The 16,016-nt window shown below is 44.3% G+C and overlaps 1 protein-coding gene across 1 annotated transcript in view; it reads right to left on the bottom strand.

Moving 5' to 3' along the window:
- LOC144685664 (uncharacterized) overlaps positions 1-16,016 on the bottom strand; it is a 68,078-nt gene that overhangs the window by 22,625 nt on the left and 29,437 nt on the right. Inside the window, exon 6 of the mRNA XM_078550430.1 lies at positions 116-273. Coding sequence (XP_078406556.1) covers positions 116-273 — 158 coding nt within the window. The remainder of the gene's footprint in view (positions 1-115; positions 274-16,016) is intronic.

The following is a 16,016-nucleotide window of genomic DNA, read 5'->3' as shown; positions in this document are numbered from 1 at the left end:
TGCCCCTGCCCTCCGCCCCCACCCTCCCCCCCACCCCCTCCAGCTTCAGTGCTCAGTGTATTTCTGTGTTAAATGCTGTCAGGTTGATTCTGTCTAGCCAGAGTGGTGTACGCACTTGTTGAGGTCCCTGGGGTTGTGGAACAGGTAGAGTCCAGCTTGCTCGTATCCGATAATCTGCAGAAAGTCTCTGAGATGAGGCTGGTTCCAGAGACTTGCCACCTCTTTTTCCGTCAGTTTAGGGCACACCGTAGGGGGTGATTGACACTTTTCCAGCTGCAACAGAACAAAGAGCAGAAGGGTAACTGCTGAGAATCAAAGAGACAGAGAGACATCATTAACCTGCTAGGAGCTGCCTTCACTCTTTTGATGGGAAGCGTCCTCCTCACACTACTGGAATTAAACCGAGCTGGTTCTGGGAGACAACATGCTTAGCAGATACCTGAGATGCAGATGAGCAGTTCCCCACCCACCCTCCATCATCAATCAACCCAGCACCATCATATCAGCTCATTTTAACATAGGCACAGGCCTCTAAGCCCCTCCCTGATAAACACCACAAACCTGTGCAGAGAGATGGGTATGTAGAGGATGTATAATCATTCTTAATTCCTTAATTCTTCATCTACCATCACCTTTGGATCATACTGAAACAGTACAATTCAGGTGGGGGAGCTAGAGCAGCTAGGACCCAGTTATCAGAAGTGATCTACAAAAGGCAATGTGTATGTTGCAGCTCTGGATAATATATAGAAACAGAAGGAGGCCATTCAGTCCATACAAGCCTGTTCTGACATTCTGTTAGATCATGGCTTCTCTCTATCTCAACTCCATTTACCTTTGATCGATACTCTTAGCTAACAAAAATCTATCACATTTAGCCTTGAGAGCACCAATTGTCTCACATCGTCTGCAGTTTTTTGGGGGAGATAGTTCAGGTCTCACTATCCTTTGTGTGAAAAAGTGCTTCCCGATTTCCCTCCTGCATACCCAAATTCTAATTTTAAGATTATGTACCTTGTTCCAGATTCCCTAGAAAACAGTTTCTCTGCATTTATTTTATTGAATCTTTTTGTGATTTAAAACACCTCAATGATAATTTTAAATACCCCTCAATCTCCTATACTCAAAGTCAAATTTATGTAGCCTTATAAGTTACCTGTTTTAGAACACAAGAACATAAGAAACAGGAGCAAGAGGAGACCACATGGCCCATCGAGCCTGCTCCACCATTCAATATGATCATGGCTGATCTTTATCTTCAACTCCACTTGGCTGCCAGCTCTCCATATCCCTTGATTCTGTGAGAGACCAAAAATCTATCTATCCCAGCCTTAAATGTATTCAACAATAGAGCATCCACAACCCTCTGGGTAGAAAATTCCAAGGATTCAAAACTCTGAATGAAGTAATTTCTCCTCATCTCAGTCCTAAATGTTCAGACCCTTATCCTGAGACTGTTTTAGATTCCCCAACCAGCAGAGACAACCTCTCAGTGTCCACCCTATCAAACCCTTCAGAATCTTGTATGTTTCACTGAGATTACCTCTCATTCTTCTAAACTCCAGAGAATATAGGCCCAATTTACTCAGCCTCTCATCATAGGTCAACCCCCTCATCCCAGGGGCAGAATCTTCGGTTCGGCGAACGGGGGCGGGGCCCGCTCACTGAGGTGTAAAATGACGCGTGGTGACGTCGGGTGTGCATCCCGACGTCACCACGTATCATTCAGATTTTCAGTTTGGCAGGCGCACGCCCGAGTCGGATGCACGCCCACCAAACTGTCAAAGGCCTATTAAGGCCAGTTAACTATCAATTAAATCAATAAACTGAGCTGCCCATCCAATCTTAAGGTTGGTGGGCAGGCGAAGAGCCCAGGCGGCCTTTGCATTTTTCATGGACCCTCATCCACGGGTGGGATGAGATTTCATGAAAGTTTTAAAGTCTTGTAAAAATTTTAAATAAAATTAATAGACGTGTCCCAGCTCATGTGACAGTTTCACATGAGGGGACATGTCTTAATTTTTTTTTTCCCTTTATTAAATTTTTTTGCACTTAAACTAATCTCCTTGAGGCAGCTCTGTGCCTCAGGGAGATTTCTGCGCTCTTTCGTGTGCACGCGCAGGCCCCGACTCAGGCAACCTCCCCCCCACCCGCACAGGGAGCGTCAGCGCTTCCGGGTGCGCATCACGCTGGGCGGGCCTCAATTGGCCCGCCCACGTAAAATGGCGGCACGCAGCCAATTGCGGGTAGCAATCGGCTATGCGCATGAGTGCGCCCGCTCCTGCCCAGCCCCCCCGATAGGGAGAAAATTTTCCCCCAGGGATCAATTTAGTGAACTTTTGATGTACCGCCTCCAATGCAAGAATATCCTTTCTTAAATGTGGAGACCAAACCTGCACACAGTATTCCAGATGTGGCCTCACTGAAACCCTGTACAATTGTAGCAGGACTTCTTTATTCTTCTACTCAAGTCCCCTTGAAATAAAGGCCAACATTCCATTTGCCTTCCTAACTGCTTGCTGTACTTGCATGATAACTTTCTGCATTTCTTGTCTGAGCACACCCAAATCTCTTTGAACATCAACACTTACAAGATTCTCACCTTTCTAAAAAATATTCTGCTTTTCTATTCTTACGACCAAAGTGGATAACCTCACACTTCCCTACATTATACTTCATCTACCATCTTGTTGCCCACTCACTTAATCTGTCTATATCTCTTTGCAACATTTCTTTCCATATCCTCTCCACAGTTTACCTTTCCATCTAGCTTGTTATCATCAGCAAATTTAGATAAATTTATTCCTCTCTGTCTCTTCATTTAAGTCATTGATATAGATTGTAAATAGCTGAGGCTCCAGCACTGATCCTTGCAGCAATCTACTATTCACTGCCTGCTGACTTGAAAATGCCCTGTTTATGCCCCCTGTCTGCTTTCTATACCTTAACCAGTCTTCTACCATGTTAGTGTACGACGCCCCAACTCCACGAGCCCTTATCTTGCCTATTAACCTTTTATGTGGCACCTTATTGAATGTCTTTTGGAAATCCAGATATACTAAATCTACTGGTTTCCCTTTATCTACCCTGCTAGTTACATCCTCAAAAAATTCTAATAAATTTGTCAAACAGGATTTCCCTTGAGTAAAACCACGTCGACTTGTTCTAGTCATACTCTGCTTTTCTAAGTGCATTGTTCAAACTTCCTTAATAAGAGAATCCAGCATTTTTCCAACAACTGATGTTAGGCTAGCTAGCCTGTAATTTATTGTTTTCTCTCTCCCTCCTTTCTTGAAAAGCAGCGTAATATTTCTCAACTTTCAATCTGATGGGACCATTCCCGAATCTAAGGAATTTTTGAAAATCATTTCTAGCGCATCCACTATCATTGCAACTCTCTCTTTTAGGATCCTAGAGCGTAGGTCAACAGGTCCTGGGGGTTTGTTGGATTTTAGTCCCTTAAGTTTATCTAATGCTTTCTCTGCTGATATTAATTTCCTCACTCTTTTTAGCCCCTAGGTTTAAGTCAATTCATGGTATGAAACTTGTGTGTTCTACTGTGAAGATATACACAAAATATTTGTTCAATGCTCTGCCATTTCCTCATTCCCTATGATAATTTCTCCTGCCTCTGCTTCTGAATGACCAATGTTTATTTTAGCTACTCTTTTCCTTTTTGTATATGTATTGAAGCTCTTACAATCAGTTTTTATATTTCTGGCTAGTTTACTCTCATAGTGTATTTTTCCCCTTTAAGTCAATTTTTTGGTGGCCCTTTGTTGGTTTCAAAAACAATCCCAATCCATAGTCTTGCTATTATTTTTTGCAAAGTTGTAAGCCTCTCCTTTCAATCTAACACATCCTTAACACCCTGAGTTTCCACTAGTGGGGGACATAGTTACAGAATAAAGGGACACTCATTTAAAACTGAGATATGAAGGAATTCCTTCTCTCAAAGGGTACTGAATGTCTGGAATTCTCTACCACAGAGTGTTGTGAGGCTAGATCACTGATAGAAAGATTTTTGAAATATTGGGGAGTTGAGGGCTGTGAGGAGCTGGCATGAAAGAGGAATTGAGGCCTGGGGCAGATCAGCCATGATCTTATTGAATGACGAGGCAGGCTTGAGCAGCTGAATGGCCTTCCCCTGCTCCTATTTCTTATGTTCTTTCTTGCAGTTTTTGTTTTCCAGTGGAATGTAATTTTGTTGGACATTTTGAATTGTTTCTTTGAATGTCTCCCCACTGTTCATTTACGCCATAGCTTTCAGTCTGTTTACCCAATCAACCTTAGCTGATTCTCCTTTCATACCTGTGTAATTGGCTTTAAGTTTAAGATTCTGAGAACCAAACTCTGAAACCAGCTGCAAGTCATCAAGCAGCCAAAATACTTAACCTGTTCCAGTTTCAAAGTTCACCTGAGAACCAACCTCCTAGGTATTTGACTAAGAAACATTGTAACCTGCTGTGAACCATTCGCTTTACAAGACTATCACTTCAAATTTAATTCATTCAAGAAACTACAGGCCTGCCATGTTGGAGATCGGAAATTGTAAATCAGAGGCTGAATTAACTGTAATCTGCAAAAGTGCACTATCTTTATTCGAATTCAATCTTTGTGAGCGTGCATGTGTGTGTGTGTGTGTGTGTGCATGTGTGTGTGTCTGTGTGTGTGTACGAGAGCAAGTGTGTAAGGTTGCATTTGTTAGGGGGAAATAAAGGAATACAGTAATGGTCAAGGGACTTGACTTAAAATATCCCAGCATGCAAAACCACAATTGCTAAGTAGTTAACATTTAAAGTTCAGGCTGTGACAGAGAGAATGCTGAACCTTGCACATTCTCAGGGCTTGCGAGCATCAGCAAGGCCATATTGGACAAAGAAGAATGTAAATATGATAGATTAGGAGTTTGGGAGTCAGGCTGGAGTCAGAGGATGGCAATAACATAGATTAAGTGTGCTCTTCAACAGATAGGGGATGGACAGATGGTCCCAGCTTAGATAGGAAGGCAGGTGTCTGCCTGGGTGAAGGTGTCGGCAGATGATGCATGTACCTTTGTACCAGAGACGTGTCTGTTTAATGTAAACCTATATGTTTACAAGATCGAAATCTGGAAACTGTTCTTGTATGTGACCAATAATGTATAAATATGATGAACACTTGTAGTTTAGCAGAGTACTGTCTCAAGCTGCATTGAGATGGTGCCCTCCTTGCAATTGCTCGAATAAACGATCGTAACCTGTACCTGCGTCTCCTGTGGTCCGTTCATCAAAGACACCACAACACATTAATTTGGGGTAAATGTATGAGAATAAATAATCTTCTTTATATTAAACTCACTAAAAGTTGCTGCTTAGTTATTTATTTTGATGCACACTCGAAACGTAAGAAAAGACACACCTCTTTCCATACAAAACATATTGATCATGGGCAGTAAGAGAGCAGATGATTCTGTCCATGACGCTGTATATATAGTATTATTTATTAACAAAAATCATTGAGTAGGGTACACACTTTCTGTTCACAAATCTCACTTCCTATTCATCATTCTATTTGTGTCAATATTTATCTTATAAATTGCGATGTCAACATTTCCAATTCAGTTTTACTATCTGAACTCTCATGATGTAGCTGGAGAATCTGGTCATCAAGTGTCGCTGCGGTTTCAATATTTCAAGCTGGTCTCTCAACTCTCATGCAGTCCTTCTCTCTCTCTCTCCTCCACCCCCCCCCCCCCCCCCCACCCTCAATAAACCAGCTTATATTTCACCCCTCTTCTATTTTTACTTAGTTCTGTTGAAGGGTCATGAGGACTCGAAACGTCAACTGTACTCTTCTCCGCCGATGCTGCCAGACCTGCTGAGTTTTTCCAGGTATTTTTTATTTTTTGTTTTGACCTAAAAATCCTGCCCAAAGGGTTAAATGACCTCTTTAGGTGCTGTGAATTCTCTAGCTTTCCATGGTTTGACCTAGGAAAATGCCTTAAGGAACTCTTGCAGCGATGTGCTGCAGCTTCACTAAAAGCTAGCATACAAGTTCAGCAGATAATAGTGAAGGCTAATGGAATGTTGACCTTTATTTTAAAGAGAGTAGAGTATAAAAATAAAGAAGTCATACTAAAACTATACAAGGCACCAGTTAGATCACACCTAGAATATTGTGAACAGTTTTGGTCCCCTTATCTAAGGAAAGATATACTGGCACTGGAGGCCGGGTATGGAGGGATTTTCTTATGAGGAGAGGTTGAGTAGCTTGGGCCTGTACTCACTGGAGTTTAAAAGAATGAGAAGTGACCTTATTGAAACATATAAGATGCTTAGGGGCCTTGACAGGGTAGATGCTGAGAGGTTGTTTCCCCTTGTGGGAGAGTCTAGGACCAGAAGGCATAATCTCAGAGTAAGGGGGACCCCATTTAAAACAGAGATGAGGAGGAATTTTGTCTCTCAGAGGGTTGTGAATCTGTGGAATTCTTTACCGCAGAGGGCTGTAGAGGCTGGGTCATTAAGTATATTCAAGGCTGAGATAGACAGATTTTTAATCAGTGAGGGAATCAAGGGTTATGGGGAAAAAGCAGGAAAGTGGAGTTGAAGATTATCAGATCAGCCAGGGTCTCAATGAATGGCAGAGCAGACTTGATGGGCTGAATGGCCTACTTGTGCTCCTACATCTTATGGTCTTATGGTCTAGCTGAGATGATTGACCTCCGACAATCATAACCGTCCTTCTTTTTCCTAAATATGACTCCAACCAGTGGAGAGTTTTCCCCCTGATTCCCATTGACTCCAGTTTGCTAGGGCTGCTAAACGCTGCACTTGACCAAATGCTGTCTTGATCTCACCTCACCTGCTCTGGAGCCAAGTGGTTCTGGCAGAATGCAAACTGAGGATTGGTGGACAGATTATTGATGTGTAACTGCTGCTTGATAGCACTTTCTATGACACTTTCCATCACTTTTCTGATGATTGAGAGTAGACTGATGGAGTAGTAATTGGCTAGATTGGATTTGTCCAGCTCTTTGCAGACAGGACATACCTGCGTAATTTTCACTTTGTTAGGTAGATGCCATTCTTGTAGCTGTACTCATAGAGTCATAGAGCACAAAAAAAAGGCCCTTCGGCCCATCGAATCTGCGCCGGTCAAACAAGTACCTAACTATTCTAATCCCATTTTCCAACACTAGGCCCATAGCCTTGTATGCCATGGCATCGCAAGTACACATCCAAATACTTCTTAAATGTTATGAGGGTTTCTGCCTCTACCACCCTTTCAGGCAGTGAGTTCCAGATTCCCAGCACCCTCTGGGTGAAAAACGTTTTCCTCACATCCCTTCTAAACCTCCTGCCCCTTACCTTAAATCTATGCCTCCTGGTTATTGATCACTCCACCAAGGGGAAAGGTTCCTTCCTGTCTACCCTATCTATGCCCCTCATCATTTTATACACCTCAATCATGTCCTCCTCTATCTCCTCTGCTGCAGGGAAAATAACCCCAGTGTATCCAATCTCTCCTCATAACTAAAACTCTCCAGTCCAGGCAACATCCTGGTAAATCTCCTCTGCGCTCTCTCTAGTGTAATCACATCCTTCCTATAACGTGGATTCCAGAACTGCACACAATACTCTAGCTGTGGCCTAACCAGCATTTTATACAGTTCCAACATAATCTGCCTGCTCTTATATTCTATGCCTTGGCTAATAAAGGCAAGTATCCCATATGCCTTCTTAACCACCTTATCTACCTGTCCCGCTACCTTAAGGGACCAATGGAGATGCACACCAAAGTCCCTCTGATCCTCGGTACTTCCCAGGGTCCTACCATTCATCGTGTATTCCCGTGCCTTGTTTGTCCTGCCCAAGTGCACCACCTCACACTTATCCGGATTAAATTCCATTTGCCACTAATCAGCCCATCTGACCAGCCCATCTATATCCTCTTGTCATCCTATATCCTCCTGTACTGGAACAGCTTGGCTAGGGGCATGGCTATTTCTGCAGCACAAGTCTTCAGCATTACAACTGGAAGTTGTCAAGGCCCATAGCCTTTGCTGTATCCAATGTATTCAGCTGTTTCTTGATATCACGTGGAGTAAATTGAATTGGCTAAAGATTGGCACCTGCGATGCTGGAGACCTCAGGAGGAGGATGAATCATCCACTCAGCACTTCTGGCTGAAGATGGTTGTAAATGCTTCAGCCTTATATCTTGCACTAATGTGCTGGGCTTCCCCATCATTGAGAATGGGGATATTTGTGGATCATCCTTCTCCAATTAGTTGTTTAACTGTCCACCACCATTCATGGCTGGATGTGGCAGGACTGCAGAGCTTAGATTTGATCTGTTGGTTATGGGAGCGTTTAGCTCTGTCTGTAGCATGTTGCTTCTACTGTTTAACACGCATGCAGTCCTGTGATGTAGCTTTGCCAAGCTTCATCTCATTTTTATTCTGCTGCTGATCTTCGCATGCTCTTGTACACTCCTCACTAAACCAGGGTTGACGGTTATGGTTGAGTGGGGGATATGCCAGGCCATGAGCTTACAGATTGTGATTGAATACAATTCTGCTGCTGCTGATGGCCCACAGTGCCTCCTGGATGCCCAGTTTAAAGTGCTGGATTTATTTTGAATCTGTGTTGTAATGGGTATCCTCAATGTGAAGATGGGACTTCGTCTCCACAAGGACTGCAGTGGTCACTCCTATCCATACTGTCATGGACAGATATATCTGCAACAGGTAGATTGGTGAGGACAAGATTAATTTGGTTTTTCCCTCTTGTTTGTTCCCTTGCCAATTGTCGCAGGCCCAGTCCAGTGTTGTGGTATAGCTTTAAGGAGCATATCTCAAGCCGCTGTGCATGACCAGACAGGATGTGATGTAGATACTCATGTAATCATCGGGAAGATGATAGGAGTAGTTCTCGAGACCAGGTGTGTTAACTAGCCTCTCAGATATTGTTATCTATAGTTTCATCTCTTCAAATAAAAGAACAAACCTAACTGAGTTACCAATCCTCTTTGTGCGGTTGGTGTTTTTGTGTAAGGTAGAAAACACAACATGGGGCAGACAGGTCCTTCAGGACCCGTCCATCTCAGTCAGTAGTGGAGCTACTGAGACACTCTTGGTGACGAGCATTGTAGTTCCCCCCCTCCCCCGACTCCCCCTGCCAGCACATATTCTATGTTCTTGACACCCTCAATGCTTCTTCCAAGAGGTGTTCAACATGGAGAACTGATTCGTCAGCTGAGGGAGTGCAGTGGGTGGTAATCAGTAAGAGATTTCCTTGTCCGTGTTTGACCTGATGCCATGAGACTTCATGGGACCTGGAATAAATGTTGAGGATTCCCAGTACCATACCCTCACAATTGTATACCACTTTGCTGCTAGCTCTAGTGTGTCTGCCTGCCAGTGGACAGGACATATGCAGGGTGGTGTCTGGGATATAAGCTGTAAGGTATGACGCCATGAGTATGACTACATCAAGCTGTTGCTTGACTAGCCTGTGGGACAGCTCTCCCAATTTTAGCACAAGCCTCCAGATGTTACTGATGAGAAGTTTGCAGTGTTATCTGGGCTGGGCGTGCCATTGTCATATCCAGGTCCAAAGTCTAGGTTGATCTGTCCTGCTTTATTCTTATTATGACTTTCTTTGTTTTACAACTAAGAGGCTTGCTGGGCCATTTCAGAGAGTTGATAAGAGACAATCACGTTGCTTTAGGTCTAGAGTTACATATAGGTCAGACCAAGTAAGGACAGCAGGTTTTCCTCCCTAAAGGACATTAGTGAACCAGATGGATTTTTATGACAACCTGGTAGTATCGTGGTTACCATTACTGGGACAAGTTATTTATTCCAAATGTTTTTAATTAACTATACTTAAATTCCTTCACTGCCTTGGTGGGATTTAAATCCTTTCTCTGGATCATTAGTCTAGGCCTCTAGATTACTAGTTTCATACCCAGTAAAGGCATGTCAAATTCATAACTCTTAAAACATAAACTGCACTCAGTGTGGAAGCTTCTGAAACTGACTTTTCGTCTTAAAATGGACAATGATGGGCTGCAAAAGATGGTCACCAAGGGTCACCTGACTCAGTTTGTGAATTCAAAAGGACACACTCCAAACAAAACAGTATTCCCTGAATGCAATAGGTCGTTCTGGAAACAAGGCAGTGATTGTCTCAAACCTAGCGCCATATTTAGAAAGGGAAACTGTGAGAAGCCACATGGTAAGGCAGTGATGTTGGTCTCCCTATTTAAACCTTTGACAACTGCAAAGACAGCACAGCAGAAAGGGCAAAGCTGGAGATTATAACATCCACCAAGTCCACCAATACAGCAACCAGATCTCCTGGTAACAAGACCACAAGTAGCTAACTCCATGACCTGCAGCAAGTCCATCTTTTCGAGAGAATTTTACAATGACTTGGCTATACAACTTCAGCTATTGAGTTCACCTAACTATATACCAGGAGTGAAAAACCTCTTCTTCATTAAGCCTGCACCCTTTGTTTTCCAAGATGAGTCAAGCATGTGAATTACAAACTATTCTTTTCTTATAACTTGTAAAAGTGTACTATTCTCTTGAACTGTAGTTTGCTCCTCTGTGTGCGTGTGTGTGTGTGAGTGGGTGAGTGAGTGAGTGACCTAGCATTAGGTTTTTGAGGTGAACGCGTACGCATGAATAGACAATCCTCTTTATCTAAACCCATGAAAATCTTGCTGCTGATTATTCGAATTGTCCACACACTCAGGGGTTAAGAAACATACACATCTTCCTTTTCAAAAACACACTGATTACGGACAGTAAGGGAAGAGAACAGGGGCAAAATCAAAAATAGCTGGAAAAACTCAGCAGGTCTGACAGCATCTACGGAGAGGAACACAGTTGATGTTTCGAGTCCATATGACTCTTCATCAGAACAGGGGTTTCAGTTCTCTCTCATTCCCGTCCGTAACACTAGTCCAGTAACAGGACTATGCTACCGTAGCTCCAATGATTCCTATAATTTGAAAAGTGTAGTAGTGCAGTACAGCACTATTAAGCTCCTGTTGCTTTTCAATTCAGTCACCTGTTTGATGTGGATAAAAATGAGCTTTCTGCTAAAATGGGAGGATATGAAGGCAGAAGAGTTGAGGTAGGAGGTGACTCTGATTGCTACTGGCATGTTGTCTCCTGATGTCCTTCCAGCAATAAAAGTAACTGTCAAACTGCTGAATTGTAAAAACCCAACTGGTTCACTAATTTAGGGAAGAAAATTTGCTGCCCTTGGGCCAAATGTGACTCTAGTCCCACACGAATGTGGTTGATATTTAATTGTTCTCTTACACAGTTTAACAATACACTCAGTTCAAACGCTCTTCAAAGAGGAAGAGGCCTGTCACCACATTCACAGGTCACCTAGGGATGGGCAATAAATGCCAGCCTTGCCAGCAATACTCACATCCTGAGAGTGAATGTTTAAAAAATAGATGGCACCCTTGAAACATATTGATGTTCCTTCTCCAATCAAAATAAGGGAGGCAGCAAAGATCAGATATGTTACTCTTTTTCTGAGCGTCAGGGAACAGCACTGGAGCAGCTGGAATTCCTGGATCCTTGGCCATTCCCAGTCTCCTGATTCAAGGCACTATCATAAGTCGGCCCTCACCAGGGGTCATGGGAAAAGGATAATGAACAAAAACAAGAAGTACAGGTGGGTCCAGGCCTCTGCAGGTGAATGCACTGAGCTTGTGGCACACAGGAATATCATGCCAAATACAAAGCTGACCGTTGTAACCTGTAATTCCTCCAAATTGTAATTAACTAGCAACTTATCCTCTTCACTCAGGAACCTTAAGACCTGTTGTAAAGGATTGCAATGACTCCTTTTCCAGGAGACATAAATGTAATCTGGTTTGCAGGGCAATGACTCTGAGTAAAGAGATATTTTTTGACATGTAACCTAACTCTTGCTTTTGTATGCAACATGCACACTCCCTAATTTTACCATTCGTATTTATCTCAATACCTATTCAACTTAACTATGTCCAAGGGCAATTAGGCCTTGCTGGAAACACTCACATTCCATGAAGGAATAAAACAAAATCTTATTCATTATATAAATTTCAGTCACATCCCCTCTAAGATTCTGTTTCTCTAAATTAAGGGGCCCAAACTCTTGGAACCCTCACTAGAAAGGCCTTCAAGTCTGAGCGGTGAGATTCAACTTCAATGGGAGGGTGTATGGGTAGTTTAGGGACCAGGGCCGTTCTACACTCTACCCAAATTTCTTTTCTATTGCCTGTGTAACGCGGCTGATCCATTACTGCCTGAATTATCCCCCTGCTGAAGTTGAATTTTATTCCCTTGTTCCTTGGGTAACATCCAGCTTGCCCTGTTTTGGAGCCTCTAAGAGGCTCAGCATCTTTTAACTTATGCAGGGACCAAAACTGTACACAGTGGTTATATAACCTAATCTCTTTGTTTTATACTTGGTCCAAACAGTACACTCTCAAACCCGTCCCATTGTCTGTATTGTTCCCTCACAGCGATTGTGCGCCTCTAATGAATCATCAACAATTACCCCCTCACCCCTCACCTTGAGTCACCTTCTTGATCCTTTACCCTTACCAGCACCCACTGCATGACAGCAGCATGCCTCCAGAGCCCAGCTCCATCATGCAGAGGCACGACTTCTACACCGGCCTAATAACCTAAGCTGTCTAGGCCAGTCCAAATACCTCACCCTGTACACAATTTTGTGTCATCTGCAGAATTAAAAGTAATGCCATTTGTATTTTTATCTAAGTCAATAATTGAAATGATGAGCTCCTCTAATAGAAAGTTGTGTAGAGAATGTCACCTTTGGTTGGATAAATGAGCTACCATAATGGCATATGTCTTGGGGTTTAGTGGAACAACAACAACTAGCATTTCTATAGAGCCTTTCGTATAGAAAACCATCACATGCTCTTCACAGGCTGTGGGAGGAATGATAATCAGCTATGGTAGGAAAGGTAAGAAAGACGATCAAAACCTTGGTCAAAGAACTTGCAATGAAGGAGGCTTTAGGTGGGGGAGGCGTTTGACAGTCTGGGCCTCGGTGGGAGAGCGCTCTGTCATCAATGCTGGAGCAGAATAAAGGGAATGCACAGACAGCTAACATCAGGAAATTGAAGGGGAGGTGAGGGATTGTAAAGCTGTTGAGGTGCAGGGGGTGGTGGCTCCCACAGAACCATTCATTCTGGGTTCCACAAAAGCAAAATTCCACAGATGTTAAAAATCTGAAATATAAATGGAAAATGTTGGAAATTCTCAGCAGATCTGGCAGCATTTGTACAGAGAGAAACAGTTAACGTTTCAGGCCTGTGACCTTCCATCAGAATTGGAAATAGTGGCCCACAACCTCCGAGCTCTGGGTTGTCATTACAGGGGGTGGGGGGGGTGGTTACCCCAAAGATGCACTGGGGAAGCCCCTGCGGAAGTCCCAAGAGTAGGATTACACAACAGTTGCTGGGAAGTTCAAACTTCCACTGGGCAACTGCCCTGCGCTGGGAACCATCCAAAGCTCCAACTGGATGGTTCCCAATGTCTTACAGCAATAGTTACCCAGAAAAAGTTAGAAGAATTAAAACCACGTCTAACTCCTGGGTAACTATAGTACTGACCTACCCCTCCCCCTCCCCGACCTCCTATGGGAGCCTCCAATTGCCCACCACCCCCTGGCCCCACTAAAGCCTTGTTAGAGTGTACAAGGCATTTTTCATTTATTAGCAAAGGTATCATAGGTATTTGGTAGCAGAGCATGTCAGCAGTAGTAGTTATAGCCATGAAAAAATTTAGGAAGGAGCCTGTAAAGCAAAGGATGCTGGGATAATTGACAGAGGTTAGCCTAGATAAAGGACACAGCAAAACCTAGCCCAGACTAGCCCAGAGCAGGTGTGAACCCAGTGATTATGGGTAGATATGTGCCAGTCATTAGAATGCTAAGCAAGATGAGACAGGGGGTCTACAACATTTAGCACTTATTGTGACAGCAATTGCAGATGAGGTGTCAGGCGCTGGAATGCCAAGGTACACAGCAAAATGGGACAGTTGGTCTAAGGTACTTATCACCTATTGTAAAAGATTGTGCGCCTACGTGACCAAGAACACATATTCAGTCATGAAAGGACAGGGACGAAATTTATAAAAGACAATGGCCGGAATTTTCTACCCTGTTGGCGCCGGGTTTCATGGCAGGTGTGAGCGGACAATATGGCGAGAAGGCCAAAAATCGGTTTTACTCCGTCATGAAGCCAGTTTTTGATTGTCCGCTCCGACCGTCAATGGCGGGCCACCTTTCCCACTGTCCAACATCAGAAACCTAATTTCAATGCATTTGCATCTCATCATCTTGCTTGCCGCTGGAATCATCCACCCAGGCTGGATCATCTGGGCAAGTCGGTGTGATTGCAAAACTGATGTGTTACACAACAGCATTTAAAAGGCATACATCTGGTGAGCTACACTTCAAGGTGAACTCGGAGGTGAGTGCACACTAACATTGTGCAGCGCTCACGAGGACGCCCGTTTGACTTCAAGGAAGAAGTGACACCCATTCAGGTGGGGGCACAGGTAAGTCGCTTTTTCCTGGCTGGTTCTCAATGCAGTGCTGGGGTCAGGGCTACACTGTGTTTGGGGCGAGGTGTAGGGGGCAAGGCAGCATGGTCTGAAGGTATCGCATAAGCACATGCGGAAATGGGGAAGGGAAGCAGCCATGCATTATGGAAACCTTGCATTAAGTGAGCATTCTTTTGTAGCTGAGGCAGTTCAGGTGTTGCTACATTGACATGTGTGGAGTCGGGTCTCTAGCTTATCCGCCCACTCAAGCAATACAGAGGCATGAAAGTTCCACCAAATGCTCCTGAACTTTTCATCCCTTGGGCAAAGACTGCAAACAAATGAGCGTTTTAGTGGACTGCAGAATGATTGGACGACTGGACAATTTGTACAATCTCCTAATAAAAGCTGGCCATGGAGCAGTCACTGGTGGAGGTGCTCACAGCCCCTTGCAATGTCTTCATTCAGGTTTGGACCAGTCTGCCCCATGGTTCAAGCTAACAGTGCAGCTTTGCAATGTGGGTTAGGAGAATGCCTGCGCCTGAGCTGAGAGCAAAGCATGCAGACCAATGGGCAAAGCTGTTGCCAATCGGTTGGGTGGAGTGGGGCGGAGGTGGGTGGGGTTTCAGGCAGCCATGCAGCGCACTAAACTCTTGCCCATCCAAGTGGTGGCCAGTGCTCTCTGGGATGCGTTAAAGGGCTTCAGACTTAACAAATAGAGGTTCTTAGTACACCCATGTTAACCCACACATCTCTCTCTTTCATCCTGCAGGGGGAGTGCATCAGGAGCATGGAGCCTGGTGACCTAGCTGCATGCCTCATGTCTTACAAGGAGCGGAGATGAAGGAGAAGAGAGCGACGGAGGCGCCTGGCTGGGCAGAGGTAGGAGGGAGGTGGTGGCATAGTGATATTGTATTAGTATGAAGACTGAAGAACCACAGTGAGCCATCATGGGTCACTGCCTAGTTAGAACCAGGGGCTATAGACAGCGCTTGTCATTCCTGCAGATGACCGAGAACCAGTGTCACCGAAGACTGCATGTCCAGGGAACTGGTCAATCACATAAGCCATGTGCTGTAGGATCTGGTGCCTTAAGGACTTGGAGGGCATCCACTGCCAGTGGCTGCGGTGCTCAATTTTTATGCCAGTGGCTCCTTCCAGGGCTCCACAGGTGACCTGTGCGGGATCTCGCAAGCCTCCATGCACTCGTGTATCCAGGTCACGGACGCAATATTTGCGAAGGCACCGAACTTTGTGCATTTCACCCAGGATCAGGAAAGCCAGGAAGCAAGAGCGCTGGGATTTGTACAGACCTCTGGTTGTCCCCAGGTGCAGGGTGTCATCAACTGCACTCACGTGGCGCTTAGATCGCCATGGCAACAAGTAGTCAACTATGTCAACCATAGGGACTCGCTGAATGTTCAGCTGGTCTGCAACCA

This window comes from Cetorhinus maximus, chromosome 10, assembly GCF_964194155.1.
Source record: "Cetorhinus maximus chromosome 10, sCetMax3.hap1.1, whole genome shotgun sequence".
Classification (NCBI taxonomy): domain Eukaryota; kingdom Metazoa; phylum Chordata; class Chondrichthyes; order Lamniformes; family Cetorhinidae; genus Cetorhinus; species Cetorhinus maximus.
The sequence above is the reverse complement of the archived record's forward strand: the minus strand, read 5'-3'. Positions and strand labels throughout refer to the sequence as shown.